Genomic DNA, 19,136 nt, shown 5'->3' with positions numbered 1-19,136 from the left:
CACTGAGGTCCAGCATGGAGCCAAAAATATCATATAAATGGAAATGCATTCAGATTTAACAGATTTTCACCAAACTTGTATCATTTTGATAGTTGGGCTTTTGGCTACAGCTTTGTAGTGATCTGATCATAGGCATGTTCATTTAATATCCTATTGTATTCCTTGAGGGATAATACATTTGATATTTTTGTTGTCCTTTTAAAAAATACCTGATAATTCAAATTATCGTTCAAATCTGTGGGGTTTTCTCAATTAAAAATGATATAACAATCTCCAGACATTCAAAACAGCCATAAATAATCTCCATTCAAAAGGTGAAAGAGGGGCGATTTAAGGTGGCTACATAATCCGATAGGTTTCTATTCGGTTTGGTCTCCCGTTAATGATAAGAAATGGAGGAGGGGTTACTGGTGGGGTCTCCTGGGGCTTTATCTTGAGCCTCCCAGACGCGGGATGAACTAAAACACATGTACGCACAATCCAGAGAGAAAAGAAGACTGATAAATTTGGAGAGGAAGAAACGGCTTAATTTCTATCTCGGCGTCTGTGGAGGACTCGCGGCGCGGATCAGAGAGCGCCGGGTCTATTTTTAGCTCTCCGCGGCTGTTTAGCTTTCGACGCACGTTCCGAGTGCAGCACCAGAGCGCCGGGATGCTGCTTCAGACAGGCTTCATGTGGAAGTACCTGCATATTCTCTCTCGCACACCGTTTAGTTAATCTGCCGTGCGCTTTTACGCACGCGCGCAAACTAATAATCCCTCCCTGTTTAAAGAAAAACAAGCACGTGTCAACCAAAGCTCAAGTGCTGTTAACTATATGCACATCCAGCCGCTGCCTGTAACGTGTGATGCACTCAGCGCTTTTTGCATAACAGAGGAAGGGCGTGGCACGGGTTGAACGGGAGGGGGCGGGATGCCGTCCGCGCACTATGGTGAGTGTAACAGAAAAAAAAAAAAAAAAAACGTCATCCATCCAGGTGGGCAGTGGATAACTAACACAACTGGCACTGCCAGTAACATCTCCAGCCAGAACTGAAGCCACAACCCTCTGCCACTTCCCCTGACCTCCCTTGCTGCTGCTCTATTATACACCAGACACATCCAGTAAGGAGCAAAGCTGACTTAGGGCACCTCTCTCTTCCCACATTGGTCTGCTTGGTCAGACGTCACTAGGGGTACGTGCACGCTGGGCCATGCTGGCAGGCACACAGCCGCAGCACACCAGCCACAGCGCCTTCTGGATCTCCTGGTTCCTGAAGGCGTAGATGACCGGGTTGATGACAGAGTTGTAGGTGGCAGGCACCAGCGTGGCGTAGGTGTAGAGTGGAGGGTAGGTGTAGTCAGCAATGAGAGAGTAGACAGTAAATGGCATCCAGCAGGCAGCAAAGGTACCCAGGATGATGGCCAGCGTGGACACGCCCTTCCGTGTTGTGACGTAGTGGGGTGAGGCAGCCAGGAAGTGGTGCTGGAGGGCGATTTGGTGAGCGTGGCGCATCACAATCTTGCAGATCTGGACATAGAGTTGCAGCATGAGGCCGAAGAGCAGAAGGAAGGAGACGGACAGCACGGCAATGTTGTTCTTTGTGAGTGGCCGAACCACGCTGCATGTAGCCTCCTCTGCCAGGCAGTTGACCCCTGTGATGGGCAGCAGGCCCAGACACAGGGAGAGGCCCCACAGCAGCACCAGCATGGTGTAGGTGAAGGCCGCTGTCCGCTCGGAGTTATAGGTGAGGGCGTAGTACAGCGACAGGTAGCGGTCAATAGTGATGGCCAGCAGGCTGAAGACGGAGGCGGAGAAGGAGGCCACCACCAGGCCCACGGTCAGCAACTGGGCCGAGTCGGACTGAAGCAAATAGGCACAGGTGAAGTGAAGCACCAGGCCCAGGCCGGCCAGTAGGTCGGCCAGCGCCAGGCTGCCAATAAGCAGGAACATGGGAGCTCTGAGTGCCGGGTTCTGCCAGATCACCAGCACCACCAGGGCGTTCTCACAGGCTATCAGAGTCCCCGATGAACACAGCACAATGTCCCAGGGGTTGATCAGCAGGGGCAGCTGGCTGGGCGGAAGGGAGTCTGGAGGGAACGTCCCCAAGCTGGTGCTGTTGTCCATCGGCCCCCCGCCTCCGCTGGCCCATGCCGTGGGGTCAGGGGTCAGCCAGCTGGGGGTGACCGGCGGCTCTTCACTCATTGTGGCCCCCGTCTGAAATTGACACAAACAAACACACTGTTATGATGTCCAGGTGTAATAAAAAAAAAAGCTCTAACCAGGGACAAGGAGGACCATAAATAACTTGTCTTTATTACGTGTTTTTGGTTCATATTTTTACTAAAAATTGTAAGGCTAAAGAGATTCCCTCCTGCCCACACCTTTGTGCACGCCACTGGGTTTGTGTTGTTTTTAGGACACCAGAGTCCCTCATTCCACAACATAAATTGTCAAGATTATTTTTTCAGCCTACCTTGTGGGCCTGTGAACGCACATTATGCAAGAGAACTTGGAACGAAAACCATGAGCTACACTAAAACTAGTCTCTTTCATTCTGGTTCTCTCTTTTTAAATACTGAAACACTGTGCTGCAATGGAAATGTCCATTTTAGCCGGCACAGACAGTTAACAGGTCATGTATTTTCCTCTGGGAATAAAACCCGTTCAGGCTATTGTAACAGAGGCCTCTAGGGTAGACCTAAGAGCGATAGCCTTTTATATATGTACAAGGGAAATGAAAGAGGTTAATAGAAAAGCAAAGCAGGCTTTGCAGCAATTCCCAGGCCACATTTTTTAACAGGTATCGATAAACTGGAATCGGTAATAATTTACGCCGCTGTCAGGGACAAAGTGCCGCTTTCCATAGAAGAAGATACCGCACCCGTCACGGAAACATATAGCCTGTAACGCCATACATGCATCTCACACTGGTGGCCATATGGTGCTGCTTTACCCTCTATGCACCTTGCATCAGAGGAACACAGCGGCTACTCCACGTCAGCAGAAGGATGCTATAGAGGGGAAAAAAAACAGGCTGCATTTTTCATGCATGTCAAGGATGCTCAATAATCCCATTCCAACCCAGCCTACCTTGACTCTGTAAAGTGAGACTTCCCGTCTAGATGGAAGAACGACAGCCTTCTATGTCCATGTTATTGATAAGGATGGCGCAGCGCCGGCGGACAGAGACGCAGCCCGGGGACGGGGATGCTGCTGGTCTTCTCTGCCTGGAAGCGAGGATGATGCGAGGAGAAGAAAAGAGCGCGGAGCGGGTCTGCCGTTAACGGCGCATCGCCGAGGACTGCGGCTGTGCAGGGAGCAGCGGCGGAAGAGAGTGAGGTGTGTGTGTGTGTGGAGGGGAGGAGGGGATCGATGATAAAGGAGGAGTCCCAAATGGACCAGACCACCAGAGACCGGTTTAACCCCGTTAAAGAGCTAAATGCCTGGTGGTCCGTGCTGTCTCAAGGACAAGGACAAAGACAGGTGTGTGTGTGTGTGTGTGTTTGGGGGTCCAGGACCAGGTATCTTTTCACATGCCTGTAGTAGCTTATTCTAACAGTCAAACATGCCTTATTTCAGGCATGACTATATGTTGCAACATTTGTCCCTTTCCTAATAAAGCTTATTCCGGCCCGGCCGACTTAAACAAACTGCACTTGCAAAAGACTTACAGCTGTTCGTTTCAGTGATTTTGTGTTGCCTGACTCGAGTTTCAGATATGAAGATGCTGGATGCAGACACTCGCTTTTCTTCTGCGACGCCCTGCTATTCTGGTCCGGTCTGTTCTATTAACAGCAACCTCCTCCCCTCCCTTCCTCCCTCTCCCCTGTCCTCCATCTTCTCTCCATCCTTGCAGCACTGACTACGAGACACCTCTACTGATGAGCAACTGACGGGTGACTGGTTGATGTGCGCATTTGGCTGACCAAGCATTATGTTGTATGTCCGTGGGCGTTTTTCCAAAGCACCTGGCTTTTGGATCTGAATGGATTCAAAATAGCTCCTGTTTCAGGTAACACCGCTAAGGGGCAACGTTGAGCTCCTATGAGTCATCAGTGCCTACCATAGACTGTATAATATTACAGTCTATGGTTCCTACCTGTGGGGCACAGAAAAGAGAGCACACCCTGCCGCAATCTTACTGGCTTTATTTCTTTTTCTTTAAAACGGAAAATTATCGCTTTATAACAGGTCTTTTCAAGCAAACCCTCACATTAAACTTGCCAACACCTACAAAACGGTATCAAAAGTGCACCATAGTGTTAATACATTTTCTTAAGCTCTAACAATTTCCAATGATAATATTATCTTCTTGTAATATTTATACAAATACCATTCTGTACACTGTAGAAATACACAACCCATTGTGCCCTATAAAGGGGGCACCCCCCCCACCCATCCTCCTTTACATCCATGACAATGATCAAAAACATGATCCACTCCACAGTAAATCCCAGTGCAGAATAACAGTGTGGGGGGTGAAGACACCAGGCCAATGTTACATCAGATGAATTATTAAATACCCATTCAACCCCACAGCCAACGAAAACCTAATACGCCACTCATACAACCAACCAATATCTGTACAACCCTCATTCAATGTCTTTTTTTTTTTTTTTTTTTTTTTTTTTAAAAACAATCTTGACACTATTTTCATTCATCATCGTCTAATTGTCACGACAGCAGCAGCGTCCAGTCAGAGTGAAGTGGATGATGGGGGCAAGGAGGGACAGCTGGTATGTAGGGGGAACTTCCACGGCTGAGCTGCAGAGCTGAGTGCGTAAAAGCACAAGTATGAAATACAGCTGTGCCGGCAGGTGGGACACCATGCGGGCTGCTATGGTGCGTTTATGGTCCGCCGCTCCTCATTAAGAGGGAACAGAGCATTTCTCCTGGTTTCTGTGGCGAAACACTCTGCTCCACATTTAGTCTCTGGACTGGTAAAAGAGGATGTAGCCCGACTCAGAGTTCTTGGAGATTTCAGAAGTGAGACCGTAGAATTCTTCTATGGCCTGTGCATCAATTTTCTACAAGAACAGAAAGACGGCACACAGCAGGGTTAGCAAAATAAAAGTACTGTGAATACTAAATCAAAACGTATATAAAAATGAACTCGCTTACCTCTACAATATCATCATCAAACAGCAACCAGAAGTCATGACTTTTCACAATGGCAATGTAGTGACCCCTGTTTGGACCACTAAAAAGAAATAGAACACTGTATTATAGTAAACTTTAGCCTCTATGGTCTTAATATCGGACTCACTGAATCTGACTGGAGCTGTGTAGTGTTGACAAAAATCTAATATTAAAAGATTGTTAAATAAGTGTTTTCAGTCGTGATTAATATGCACTGAAAAAATAATTAGTAATATGTAAGCATGAAACAATGGACCAAAACATCAATTTGAAAAATTAACTCTGTATTGCGTTTATTAAAATTAGCTTACAACTTCACTGGACTTCTATTTGATTTTCCAACATGAAGGCATTAACAAACAATTCCTGTGGCGTGACAGCAACAGCATGATAAATTAGGCACCAATGTTGGCCAAAAATGGGAGACATTTGTTAATTTCACTCATTTGAAGCAATTTTCAGTACACTATCATTTAAGCACTATCATGACATCATGGTAACCGAAATCCCAGATGATATATGCCCTAAAATCATGACATCAATTTCATGATACGTCTCTCTGCTCTGAAAATAATCCTGCAAAAGGGAGCTTAAATGGGAGTAAAGCTCAAAAGGGAGAAGAAAAGACAACTTAATCTGTAAAATTCCCCAACTCACTTGCTCAACTCCATATAAATTTAACATGCTTTCTTTAATACATTTAGAGTCATGAAGGGCTGGAGTCTGTTTCAGCATGCTCTCTGACACAGACCGACAAACTTCCACTCACACTGGGTCAAAACCGGCACTGAGCTGAACATGATGGATGAGGGCCTGCGTTGTCCCCTGCTAGCTGTGATTTAGATTCTAATGTACCTTTATTCTTGTGCTAATGGCTTCAAATGCATTTTAATATTAGAATAATGATTTGTCTGCCTGTCTCTGGTTGCTGTGGAGACAGATATAAAAGATGTTGTATTCCAGCTGTGTGATCACCTACACACCTCCCACAATGCACCACCACGGCAACCAGGTCGTAGAGCCTCTCAGGATTGGTGGCGTCCCCGGAAGTGTTGAAGAGGCGGAGCTCCAGAGGGAAGACGACGCGATAGGACAGCTTGGTGTAGCGCTGCAGCTGCTCCATGTACTTGAAGCGCTTCAGGTGCAAAGCCAAGATCATTGGCAGCTTCTTAACACGCATCCTACATCACAAATATTACAGAGTCAGACACTATATCTAAATACCAACCACACACCTAAAAAGCACACGTTCAAGAATTAACTTGTATACGGACCTCTTGTGTGCCTCCTGCTTGCTTCTACATTCTTCACAGTAGTATTTGTACTCACTGCACAGTGTCTCTGTGTTACTGAAACCTCTGAGAGGAGCCACAAAGAGAGAAACAGTCAACGTACAACCTGTTCACATCTACAAACGAATGATTCAATTTCTAAACTGAGTTTTTTTGTCCAACCAACAGTCCAAAACCCAAAGTAATTATGTTCATTATAATGTTAGATGAAGAAAGGTAGCACTTTTGAGAAGCTGGAACCATCAAATGTTTTGCATTTTTGCTTAAAAAATAAAACCAACAATCTTCGGTATTTATCATAATTGCGGATTCATTTTCTGTCAATCAACTACTGATCCTGCTTCAGCTTTGCTTCTACATGCCATTAACTTTACCTGAGGCAGTGTGTGATGGAGGTATTCTGTTCTACATCCACAGAAAGGTCCAGAAAGTCCTCATCTTTGCTGCTTATCTGAAGAGAAAAATCACATCGCTAAACGCAACTAAACTCAAATACTAGAACTTCAATACTCAGTTTGGAATATAATAATATAGGGCTGTAGCCATATGGCAATAAAAAATAAAAGTGTATGCAATTCTAATTGTATTTACCTAAAACATTGTTTAAAAGGTCCCATGGCATGAAAATTTCACTTTATGAGGTTTTTTAACATTAATATGCGTTTCCCCCAGCCTGCCTATGGTCCCCCAGTGGCTAGAAATGGTGATAGGTGTAAACCGAGCCCTGGGTATCCTGCTCTGCCTTTGAGAAAATGAAAGCTCAGATGGGCCGATCTGGAATCTTCCCTTTATGATGTCATAAGGGGAAAGGTTACCTCCCCTTTCTCTGCTTTGCCCGCCCAGAGAATTTGGCCCACCCATGAAAGAGAGACATCATGGCTTTCAAACAAGGAAAGTGGCAGTTGGTCAAGGCCACACCCCCACCGTCCACCTTGCCCCCCCTCTCTCCTCCTCAATAGCTACAGACACAGAAATGGCACATACTAAGGAAAGCTCATTGTGGGACTGGCTCTAGTGGCTGTAATTCTGCACCAAGGCTGAATTTCGGGAAAGAGACTTCAGATACAGTATTAGGGGACCACTAAGGTCTAAATAAAAGCATCCAAAGAGCACCATGTCATGGGACCTTTAAACAAGACTCGGCTGCCACACGGTAGTAGACATTTTGTGTAAGCCACTTAAACTTCCTCCTCGTATGAAAACAGCAGAGAGAAATCTTACCGTTTCACAGGTGAGGCACCGTGTCTCATTGGTCAGAGTGCCTTGGAAAATCTCATGGACCCAAGTGGGAGCGGGCGTGGCATTGCTGTTGTTGTTCTGAGAGTCCAATGTGCCATTGGCAAGGCGGCCGTTGGTCTTGTCCTGCTTCCTCTCCTCCTGAAGCAGATCAGCGATGGTGTTGAGCAGATAGTTCAGAAACTCATGGGCATCCTGCTGCATGTAATTGTCAAACAGCTCTGAGGAAGAAAGTACAGAGACTTTAGAGTTCCAATTCAGCTATACTACATGTTCGGCAGGTACTTCAGGATCTTATGCTGTTTTCAAGCTCTCTGGGAGTCAGCAGCCAATTAGGGAAAACAAAAGGATAAGGAAATTTAGCAGTTTTTAAAGTGAGGACACTCTCCTATAGCTCCTTTAGAACACATTAATCCCCCTAAGTTTATCAGTTTCCTCTCACCATTCTCTTTGCGAAGCCGTGTGATGAACTTCTTGGGTGGTATGACACCCACTTTTCTCTTCTGGTTGGCAATACTGTGAAACAGGTCAGCCAGGCAGGTGAGCAGGTTCTCCTTCCGCCGAGGCTGACTGCGGTACGCCAAGATCTTCTCCCGAAACGGCCGGCAGAAGTACAGAGCCTGCAGCACCGAGTTGCAGTAGCAGGTGTTTCCAAACTAAAATCAATGATGGAATGCAGTCAAATCAGTGGGAGTACCAGTCAGGTAAAGGTGTACACAAAACACTGAATCTGCACAGTGCACCAATTACTTACATTGACCAGGCCAAAGTAGTGCTCATTGACCGGAAACTGCTCAGATCCAATCTCTTTCTCCAGAGCAGAGGCATTGGCGCCCTGTAAATGCACAAAGCCAAAAAAAACGGACATATTTTAAGTTCAGCTATAATTTTGAAAAGAATGATGACAAAACACCCCAACACCACTACTGAATTAGTAATTAATTGACAAATAATTACAAGGTAGCAACTTGGCATTTCCAAGGTAATTTGTTGCACAGAAAACAATGAAAACTAAAGGGTCCAAGGCTAGGCATTTTCCCTTCCACTTCCACTCTGCCCTTCTATGCCACTAGAGCTAAACACATCATCTTTAACGGACATTAAAGTTAGGCTGTCCCTAGCTAGTGATTACACTCATCCAGAAAATGGTTTAAATGTAAAACTCGGCTGAGATGAAATAATTACATATGTTAGAATAGAAAATATTCAAACGCAAATGTTTTTGAAGTCAGCACAGGACTCGGCAGCGGCTATGATTTGGTAAGGGTTAATGAGTACGATGCAATATGTTGACAGCAGCAAACTGCAAAGTGGACATGGACCTGGAGCGGGTCCACAACTGCGCAGCTAATGTTAAACCATGTCGTCATTGCCTGCGTTAATAATGTCTGGTAGTAAAGGCCAACACGTCAACTTAGCTTTTTATCACAGTTTCTCTAAGCATACTGCAGATGAATCGTCTCCCAGTCTGAAGCCATCTATTATCCAGCTGTTCGCAAGATGTAACACTGGTTTAGCTTTAACGCTAGCTACCTTAACATAGCTAGGTTAGTTAGCTGTGAATCTCAGCTGCAGCAGGTGCACTGTGCTCAAAGAGTAGCTATGTGATACATGGTAACCGACTAAATCGCCAACGTACGAGTTGAAAAAAAAAAAGAGTCAATACTAAAGAATGTCCATCTGACGTTACTGTCGTTAGCTAAAAGACCAGGGCGGAGAAGGCAGTGGGTGTCCGTTGGCTTTGCTATGGTCGGAAAACTGCTTGGCTAGCACGGACACCAGAATTAACTGTTTTTATTTATAATTACACGGTTTAAAAGCCAATAAGAGTGCGACCGCGGTTTCCTTATCAACCTGTGGCCCGATTAATGTCAGTATGAGACTGCCGTGCACTTACCATGGTACAAAAAGAGGCAAATTTGGAAACTGTCATTAGGATTTCCATTCGGCTAGCGCCATCTTCAACCACCGCCGCGCGCTGACAAGATTGGGCTGGCTCCCCTCGTGAGGAAAAGCAGGCGATTATACTGCTGCTGAGCTCGCGACGAAAGGTCCAACAGCTCAAGAAAACGAGATAATGCACTGCTTGTTGTTTCCGCCTTCACGTAATGACTGTGTAATGGTTGGTACAGCTGATCGCTGCGTGTCACACATTGGGACATTCTTATAGCTCAGTTATCGAAGTCAAATCAAATAATGTCAAAATCATTGATAAAGATACTATTTCATCAAAAAAGGTTAGCCTTGCTGAAGTTTTGCGCATGCGTATAATAAATAGCTATGAACGATAACGAATTGTTTTATATAGTATTATTAATATTTTTATTATTATTTTATGTATATTTTCACAACAATTGCATTTTAGCAGCCGCGTCATATGTTTTACCTTTAAAATCGCAGAAACGTTATAGATCACAACTGACCTAGGACCAGTTACCGTACGTTGTACGGGATTGTTATTTGTGAGTGAGCTGACTTAGGATCTGCTGAACACGCTTTTCAATCCTTTAGCGTCACATTAATTTGGTTCAGGCAATATCGCGGCCTGCCTCAATTGTAATTCACAATGTTCACAAGGCGGAGTTTGGGGTCTTTTTATCTCTCTTTCCGCCGTACCCGCCATCTTGTAGACACCGGGGGTAAGATCCTCTCCGTTTTAAATTTTATTTTTGACTTTATTATCGTATTAGTCGTACATAAGTATATTCATATATGCACAGCAGGTTTCCCCTTATGTATAAGTGTCGTGGTTAAGCCTGAAAAAACGTTAAATTGCGTGCTATTTTCCGTTTAATGTGAGCAGGACCAGCAGCGTGGCTCTCCATGTGGGCCTTACAGGCAGAGAAACGTTTAACGTTAGAGGAAACAGTATTTTCCTTCAACACCGTGTTGCACCCGCTGTAATAAAGCTTAACACGGGCTTTTCGAAGAAATTCGACCGTAATATTGCAGATACGGTGTTGCCTAACGTAGTGGTACCTGTGCTAGACATGCATGTTGTGGCTAGCCTTTACGTAAGCATATCTTCTCGTGTAATCACCAGCATTGTTATATTGTGTTGACTCAATTTGATCAAAAATATCCATTATGTGCGTGTAATACGGATAAACTTGGACATTTTTGTCATTCACTTGGATCACCTGTTAAACACATTGCGCTCATGTTTAGTCTGTGTGGCAGCTAAGTTAACTTGGGTCTATGTTGGCGTTTGTGGGCTGTTATTGCGGTCAAATCGTGCTTTTTATCATGTAGTTTATTGAAATACAAATATTTTAGGATGGATAAACTTTATTGACGTGCCATTTTCTGCCCATTAAACAGATATAAAAATGTTTGGAGAAAATCTTTAGACTACCATGACTAATTTTAACAAGTAACGTTATATTTTCTCTTAGTAATCAGGCATCATGACGAACACCAGAGGCAAGAGGAGGGGGACCAGGTACATGTTCAGCAGGCCATTCCGCAAGCATGGTGAGTACACATTTTAAAGGTTAGCTTTTTATATCGGACCACACTTTGACTGCAATCCTCTTTTTATTGTCGTGTGGCTTTTAGAGCCACTGTCAAATATTTACAAAATAACATGAATTAATTGGTTGCATTTACTTTACAGGCCCAATTCCCCTGTCCACATACATGCGCATCTACAGGAAAGGTGACATTGTTGACATCAAGGTAAGGCATAGCATGTTTGTTGGCTTTTGTTCTTGGTTGATTAGTAAGTTAAACTGCATGGTACATTTAGGCCATACAATACTAATTTCATATTTACAGGAATTTTAATCTTATGCTTAGGTTGTCTACTATATCTTAAGTCATCTTCCAGAAGTTTTAAGAGGCTGCAGTGAAATGTGCTTTAAAATGTGACATTACAATGATTTATCTGGATGAAAATAAACCAAATGTTGAGCAGACAAGGATTTGGGAAAGGTGCACAGTAATGCTCTGAATGGGAGATGTTTCAGGGCTCGATATTAAGGCTTGTCTGGGACAAGTGGAACTTTTTTTTTTTTTGGCAGGATGGTAGGGGAAGACATTCTCTACACACACATTCATTAGGGAGCTCATCCCTGAATGGCTAGTACTCAGTTCTAGTACTGGAGTTGCCTGCTCTGGTTGGTTAGGTTTAGGCAAGAGGAGTGGGATTGGTTAGGGTAAGAATGTCAGGGCAAGCCAATCAGGGATGAGTCTTCCCCTACCACACTACAAAAAAAACTTGGCTGACAAGTAAGTGATGCTATCGTCGGCAGCTGTGTACCTAGCAAGCATTAGCAACATTTGTTAACTGTACATAGTTAAATATCACCTAATATTCAACTTTAAAGTAGCTACACCTTTTTAAAGGATCCCTTGGAAAATCGGCCTCTGCCGGGTAGAAAGGGAAATTGTAGAAAAGTCCTGCATTAGCAAAACGCAACAAAAATAAATTATAAAATGATAAATCTTTACCTGGACAAGTGACTTTTGTGCATGGACCAGTGAAACGTATATGTACTTGTCCAAAGGACAAGTGCCTCAAAGTTTGTTGAGCCCTGTGTTATTGGGATGGCTTCACCTAAACTCAGTGGAACTTGTTGGTTCCATGCAGTGGTGACTAATGATAACAAGGGGACTTAGTTGTTGCTAAATACATTGTTATATGTGATTTCTTTTTAGGGCACAGGTACCATTCAGAGAGGTATGCCTCACAAATGCTACCATGGCAAGACAGGACGTGTCTACAACGTAACCCAACATGCTGTCGGCATTATTGTCAACAAGCAGGTCAAGTAAGTAGGAAGCAGTATTTATTTTGTGACATATTTAAATGTGTACGCCTGTGTAATTTTGGACTGGTACACACCAAAGGACTTAACTCCCTCACACTAATCAGTTATTTAAAACGTTCCATTCTAAGTGCACACAGGATGGTGAAGGGAGTCAGTTTGATTCGTTGACCAGTTCCCAGTTGTTGAACCCATTGACTCAGATACCAGTTGTGTCGTCATGAACCTGACGGGGGTTGCGTAGGCCAATGTAGGGTTTTTCCTGCATAGAGAAAGGTTTAAAGGAAAATCACTAGTGCCAAAACATTCTGATTTTCAGCAGCCAGCACCTTTCATCCAAAGCTGGTATATACACATGCGGCTGATTTGGATCTGACAGTGTCACTGTATAGCGCTCATGGGATCTCAATTTGCAGTCAGCCTGTGACCATGCAGCACCACGGGACCAGCGGCGCAGCGAGAAGCCACTGCTGACGGGCGCGGAGCTCTGACCGCAGTCTGTCTGCGTGGCTGGCTGCGCTGCCGTCTATTAGTATTTAATTGAAAGTTTCATAACCTATCGAAACGTCTCGTAGTCTCCTTAAATAGTAGAACATTTCTGTGTTTTGGTACAGTTGGTTTTAACACCTGATGCAAGCCGCATTAACCGGACAAGCCAGACCCACATCAAGATGTTGGGTCTGGGAACTCACCATTGACAGGGCTCAATCCGAGGGGCGGGATAAACTGGGGAAAAAAAATTCCCTCTGACCTCAAGTTACTGAATTTTTTTTCTTTTCTTGACATGACATTTTCAATCATAAATTTATGCCTAAAAAAGTTATCTGAATGCAGGAAATGAAGTCTTGGACTCTCAAAATTTCCTGGGGGACCTATCACATTAAAATGTTTTGATGAGTGCACGTTTAAGTCCTTTCAATTTTGACATAAACCCTAGATTAAATCTTTGGTGTGTACTTGCTCAGACTTCATCTAGAAGGAGGAATGTGACCCCATCTTCACTTTGCCACCAGGATTGTTCATGTCCTCAGTGGTCATTCACGTTGGGAAAAGTATTTCATCCTTAAACACCCCATTAAAACTCGTGTTTGACCTGGGGCTGTATTGAGGAGACAGCAAAGAAGTGCAGATATTGAAACCGCTTTACTTTGAATTTTGAGCTAAAGCTACCTGTCAAGTATTTCTTTTTTTTTTCCTGTTTGATATAAACTCATTCATGTTTTTGGCTCTCACAGGGGCAAGATCCTGGCCAAGAGGATTAACGTGCGTATTGAGCATGTCAAGCACTCAAAGAGCAGGGACAGTTTCCTGCAGCGGGTCAAGGCAAACGAGGCCAAGAAGATGGAGGCCAAGCAGAAGGGCAGCTGGGTGGAACTGAAGCGACAGGTACAAATTATTTTTTACTGTCACATTTATTGTACATCAAATTAAAACCATTTAGAAAATATTCCAATTGTATGCTTTAGACTATGGTGAATTAATTGGTCGCTTTTGCTTCTTATTTGATTATCTTAAATTCTCCTCTTTACAGCCTGCTCCTCCTCGTGATGCTCACTTCGTCAGCACCAAGAAAAATGAGCCACAGCTGCTGGAGCCCATCCCCTACGAGTTCATGGCATAAAGTGCTCACCAAAATTAAAAAATATTTGTACACACACTGCTCGTGATGTTATCTGTTCACACATTTGAATTATAAGTGTAATGATGTGCCATCACTCAGTGATGATTCTCTTCTATTGATTGCATAATGAAATCAAATGCACTTTTTATTTCACCGGCGATCTGAGAGTGATTGGTACATGTTTCACAAGCATTTTACATTAAAATGACCTAAATCCTGTCAGGTCTACAAGGTTAATTGCATTTGCACTGTCAATTTTGCCTGATATCGGACAGAATTTGTTTCCATCTTTGAAGTGGGTGAATTCAAAGGTCTGTACCCAGGCAAAAGCAGAACTATGCAACATCTTTATCATGTTGATTGTAACGGAGGTCTTTTTCACCAAGACATTTTGACAAGTTTTATGAAAATTAAGCACAGGTAAGTCATAAAAATTACTTTATTCATTGATTTCTATTCAGCTGCTTTGGTTTAGTATTGCGTATGCTGGCTTAATGATGAGTCTTATTGGGACACTGATAGTTGAGAGCCATGCTTATAGTATCACTAACCTGCGCTTTACCTCCATGAGTCAAAATGACCTGATCTGAAGAGATGACTAACAAAACTAATATCCAAGAAGGTTCAAGCTGTAAATTGTCATTAAAAAAAAAAAGCCTCGTGGGAATGTACAGACCATGATCATCTTGATCATTCAAGACTGAATGATGCTCAACCGTAATCTGAGTAGAGGTCTGATCAAATACTTATTGAAAACCACAGTGTGGTTGTGTATGGCATTTGAAATTGATCACTCGAGACATTTGAGACAGCATTGACGGTGTCCATAGTTTCAGAGCACAACTTGCAGTTAAACCTCTACCAGTGGGACAGCCATTACAAACCCCCTGCTCAAACCCACAAAACTATATCGGAGATTCTGAAGTTGGTAAAGATTCCACACATGAGCCTAAATTGTGGAGAAATATTTACCGAATGATGTGCAACAAAAATAGAAACTTATTGGATGGTTCCTTATATATGTCAATGAATGGTGCAGCCATAAAATATTTTATTCAGCGTCATAATATAGGCTAGCTCTTGGAACATTTCATATCCATAAGAACAAATGGTCAGGAACCAAGCCAACTTTCCTGCACTTTTAATGAATTTCAGCAATATAGCGCCATTTTATTTAATATTTTAACAAACTTATAATTCAGTTCCATTCTTGTAGTGGATGGCACAGGTAGAGTTTCTACTGCTTGTGCAGTAGGTGGCAGTGTGCACCAGAATATACGTCCGCTTCGAATAAACTGTGCCCTTGCTGTACAATGATGTGAGTGGGATAAATAATTGTGCTTTATTGAATTGTAAACTATATTTTCATTATAACCACATATATGGTTTAGCTACGACTTGTCACAACTTTAGTTGACATATTTTTGGGTTTTGGGTAGACCATGATTCAGTTTCCCTAAATTCCCATCTAACCTAACCGCTCTGTGTGTGTGTATATATATATATATACATATATGTGTATATATGTATGTGTGTGTATATATATATGTATGTATATACAGTACAGGCCAAAAGTTTGGACACACTTTCTCATTCAATGCGTTTCCTTTTTATTTTCATGACTATTTACATTGTAGATTCTCACTGAAGGCATCAAAACTATGAATGAACACATTTGGAATTATGTACTTAAAGTGTGAAATAACTGAAAACATGTCTTATATTTTAGATTCTTCAAAGTAGCCACCCTTTGCTTCTTTATTAATAAGGGAAAAACTTCCACTAATTAACCCTGACAAAGCACACCTGTGAAGTGAAAACCATTTCAGGTGACTACCTCATGAAGCTCATTGAGAGAACACCAAGGGTTTGCAGAGTTATCAAAAAAAGCAAAGGGTGGCTACTTTGAAGAATCTAAAATATAAGACATGTTTTCAGTTATTTCGCACTTTTTTGTTAAGTACATAATTCCATATGTGTTCATTCATAGTTTTGATGCCTTCAGTGAGAATCTACAATGTAAATAGTCATGAAAATAAAGAAACACATTGAATGAGAAGGTGTGTCCAAACTTTTGGCCTGTACTGTATATATATATATATATATATATATATATATATATATATATATATATATATATATATATATATATATATATATATATATATATATATATATATATATATATATATGTATATATATGTATGTATGTGTGTATATATATATGTATATGTATATATATATATATATATGTATATATATATATATGTATATATATATATGTATATGTATATATATGTATGTGTGTGTATATACTGTATATACACTAATTTTATATGTAGGCCTATAGAACTGTTGAAGCGAGGAGCATAAAGTGCTTTCCAGTGTAAGGTGAAATGTAATGCAACAAAAACAGGAACATGGATACTAGCTGTATCTACAATTTGGATGTTGAATGATTGATTGAATTTACATTTTATACAAGTGAGAATGGCAATTGTACTCTTAACTATACTAGTCAAAAAATAGTAATTCTAGACATGTGTAATCTACTTCTGATATACAATTATAAAATGACTTTTTTTTAATGTTCTGTAACTATATCTATTGATTAAATGTCAACAGCTGCAATGAACGTCTTTATGAATAAGAGACTGATAAAAGCTATATAAAATCATAAGAGATTTGCTAAGTTACAGGGATTCACCATTTAATGAGACTGTGGTAACATTCTTAAATGTTTTAAGTACACCCTATTTTTGCGAAACCATAGGTTTTTTAATTTTATATTTTCTTCTGGATAAAAATGTAATATATCTCAGTCATTGTGTGTTTGTGTGGACCACTTGATGTGTGCTGTTTAATCAGTAGAGGCTGAATGGCTGGCTGGTTATGTGACAAATAGGTTATCTCATCGCACCTCAGTACTTTACCCAATATTTACACGAATTAGGACCAGTTTACAGAGATAGGGAGCAGCTGACAGGATGAAGTGTGTGTGTTTGTGCGAGATCAGGAGGGGGAAGGTCAACAGTGGATCAGTCCAAGGATTATAATTCATTTATTTGGATGCATCTGAATTTTCTTGAGAGTAGAAGAGATCCCCCATATATGTGGAGGAAGTGAAGTTTAATCAAAAAAGACAAAGACACAAAATGAATGCTGTAATCTCCACCTGGACAATGGTGTCAAGATAAACCTGCAGAGGTTGTCTTTCTTCACCCTTATAACCCTCTAGGCCTGAGGTCAGGGAATTCAGACACAAGTCTTATCAGGACAGAGTAGTAAGTATCCAACAACCTGAGGAGATAAAACCAGGAGAAACAGATGGAAGAATAAAATGCAATCAATCAATGAGCGAGTTGGCAGCCAAAGCCCTTGGTATTGATCTGGATTTTGCCGGCAGTATTTAGATATGGCAAATTGTGCCTCTACATTTTTGTATATCCCCATATCTTTTAGCAACACTGTTCAAAATAACAAAATTTGCTTTGAAAATAATTTATCATGCATTTCTAGTACTTCGATTTAAATTTTTCAAGTTTGCATGAATCTTTACTGTATTCTCCTTATAGCATAATCTGATATCCACCCTGCCTATACATCTACAGTAAGTCCTTTGTATTTGTGTGTGTTCTCACAGATACACCAGAGTGTCATGTGTGGCGCTGACTCATGAACGTTACTGATTGAAGGAGGAAAAAGTAAACAGAGAGGGAGAGAAAGAGAGCGAAAACAAGCTAGGCAAAAAGGAGGGCAAAAAGACGAGGATGGTGGATAAAAGCCATGGAGCACTATGAACTCCTTAATCACACATGTTTGACACACACAGATTGAGTCTGTCAGCTCAGGCAGCAGCCGTATCGACCCGGGGTGTAACATATTAACCACACACACAGTAGATAATTGGATATGGACGCCGCTGATGCAAGAGGAGTAGAGTAGTGTGTGGAAATGTTGCACCATATGAAATTTCACAATCATCAGCCTTGCTACCTCACCTGATTACACTTAATTTAAAGGGCGGGTTCACCCAAATCACAAAAACATGTTTTTAGTGTTATCGAGCCACATAAATATTTTTGGGCCTTGCACCCAGATTTTAAGACATCTGAAAAATCTGAGGACAATGGAAATAAATGGGATTTAATTTGAAAAGGAAATTAAGTACAATAGAAGTACTTAAAATATAAAATGTAATATTGAGGTAAAAAAATAAATATTGAGGTGTTTGTGGGGTTAAGTCTTTAAAAAAAAACACACACACACAACTTTTGTAATTGTGAAAATATGTTTTTTGTAATTTGGGTGAACCAACCATTTAAACTCTGTTTTCCTCAGAGTCATTTTTGTGACTGTGATGAAAGTGTGTGTGTGTGTTTGGGAAAGACCTGGAGGTTCGACAAAGGCACAAGGAAATCCCACTGCAGGCCAAACAGAGTGCATGCTGTATCTGTGTGTGTGATAGGTGGAGTGATAGAGTCTGTGTGGTTATCAGAGATGGGGGGAGGCATGGTCATATATGTGGATATTGGGCCAGCTGTATTGATCCTGGCCTTGACAGCAGAGGTGGAGGAGGTGGGGAGGACCGGATGAGAAGAGCAGGAGGCTGATAAAGGTGTCAACTGACCCAGACATGCTTACCTGAAGCGTGGGAGGGCACCAAGGTAACACCCCAACAGGCTCTCAATAGGCCTTATTCACAAAAGTCAGTCAAAGGTTTCACATGAGAGCATGGCATGGGCTCAGAGGGTGATCTCTAATGTTTGGACAAGCAGATAGTGTGATTGGATTGTCAGTGTCTCTGTCTTTTTTTAGAGCCTTAAAATGTTTGTTTTTTGTTATCTAAAGCGAGTCTATGTATGTTTTGATAGAAAGAATAGCTCATACAAATGAAAAGTTGAATTCATAAACAAACAAATGCACAATCATGTTCAATTTAATACACTCAGGGGTGTTGCTGCTACAGGCTTACTTGGTCTGGTATGACCAGTAGCTTATGGTGGCTAGTCTAATGTTAGCAAACTTTCAAAATACATGTTACTGTATAGCAGACATTGCTAACAGTTTGTTTTGCTGACTTTATGACTCTTCTTT

The 19,136-nt window shown here is 41.9% G+C and overlaps 3 protein-coding genes across 4 annotated transcripts; 1 reads left to right on the top strand and 2 right to left on the bottom strand.

Annotated features, from left to right (window-relative positions):
• Nucleotides 1-1,158: 1,158 nt before the first annotated feature.
• On the bottom strand, nt 1,159-2,184 carry gpr12 (G protein-coupled receptor 12). The gene has a single exon (XM_028569978.1). It carries the CDS (start codon nt 2,182-2,184, stop codon nt 1,159-1,161), a length of 1,026 nt encoding a protein of 341 aa, XP_028425779.1.
• A 1,931-nt stretch (nt 2,185-4,115) lies between these two features.
• On the bottom strand, nt 4,116-9,879 carry usp12a (ubiquitin specific peptidase 12a). Its single transcript, XM_028569863.1, has 9 exons — nt 9,547-9,879; nt 8,404-8,484; nt 8,092-8,305; nt 7,635-7,870; nt 6,788-6,864; nt 6,396-6,479; nt 6,105-6,302; nt 5,104-5,182; nt 4,116-5,009 (listed from the first exon to the last, which is right to left on the bottom strand). The coding sequence occupies exons 1-9, from the start codon at nt 9,592-9,594 to the stop codon at nt 4,908-4,910; spliced, it is 1,119 nt and encodes a 372-aa protein (XP_028425664.1). The 5' UTR covers nt 9,595-9,879; the 3' UTR covers nt 4,116-4,907.
• A 305-nt stretch (nt 9,880-10,184) lies between these two features.
• Nucleotides 10,185-14,075, top strand: rpl21 (ribosomal protein L21). Of its 2 annotated transcripts, none has more exons than XM_028569953.1 (6): nt 10,185-10,288; nt 11,045-11,123; nt 11,266-11,327; nt 12,309-12,421; nt 13,654-13,804; nt 13,950-14,075. In XM_028569953.1, the coding sequence occupies exons 2-6, from the start codon at nt 11,057-11,059 to the stop codon at nt 14,037-14,039; spliced, it is 483 nt and encodes a 160-aa protein (XP_028425754.1). In that variant the 5' UTR covers nt 10,185-10,288; nt 11,045-11,056; the 3' UTR covers nt 14,040-14,075. The 2 variants fall into 2 exon arrangements, with proteins under 2 accessions (XP_028425754.1, XP_028425755.1); XM_028569954.1 differs by lacking the exon at nt 10,185-10,288 and adding an exon at nt 10,576-10,663.
• Nucleotides 14,076-19,136: the final 5,061 nt, after the last annotated feature.

This window comes from Perca flavescens, chromosome 22 (genome assembly GCF_004354835.1).
Source record: "Perca flavescens isolate YP-PL-M2 chromosome 22, PFLA_1.0, whole genome shotgun sequence".
NCBI classification, from domain to species: Eukaryota; Metazoa; Chordata; class Actinopteri; order Perciformes; family Percidae; genus Perca; species Perca flavescens.
Note: the sequence above shows the minus strand (reverse complement) of the source record. Positions and strands in the feature narration are given on the sequence as shown.

What these genes read in the sequence shown, in the direction of transcription:
- gpr12 (XM_028569978.1), bottom strand. Translation starts at nt 2,184, where the DNA reads ATGAGTGAAGAGCCGCCGGTCACCCCCAGCTGGCTGACCCCTGACCCC.
- usp12a (XM_028569863.1), bottom strand. Translation starts at nt 9,594, where the DNA reads ATGGAAATCCTAATGACAGTTTCCAAATTTGCCTCTTTTTGTACCATG. An exon ending in TCCATCACACACTGCCTCAG is followed by an intron (nt 6,480 to 6,787) that starts GTAAAGTTAATG and finishes GGCTCCTCTCAG; the next exon opens with AGGTTTCAGTAACACAGAGA. An exon ending in AAGCAGGAGGCACACAAGAG is followed by an intron (nt 6,303 to 6,395) that starts GTCCGTATACAA and finishes TTTGTGATGTAG; the next exon opens with GATGCGTGTTAAGAAGCTGC.
- rpl21 (XM_028569953.1), top strand. Translation starts at nt 11,057, where the DNA reads ATGACGAACACCAGAGGCAAGAGGAGGGGGACCAGGTACATGTTCAGC. An exon ending in GTGACATTGTTGACATCAAG is followed by an intron (nt 11,328 to 12,308) that starts GTAAGGCATAGC and finishes ATTTCTTTTTAG; the next exon opens with GGCACAGGTACCATTCAGAG. An exon ending in ATTGTCAACAAGCAGGTCAA is followed by an intron (nt 12,422 to 13,653) that starts GTAAGTAGGAAG and finishes TGGCTCTCACAG; the next exon opens with GGGCAAGATCCTGGCCAAGA.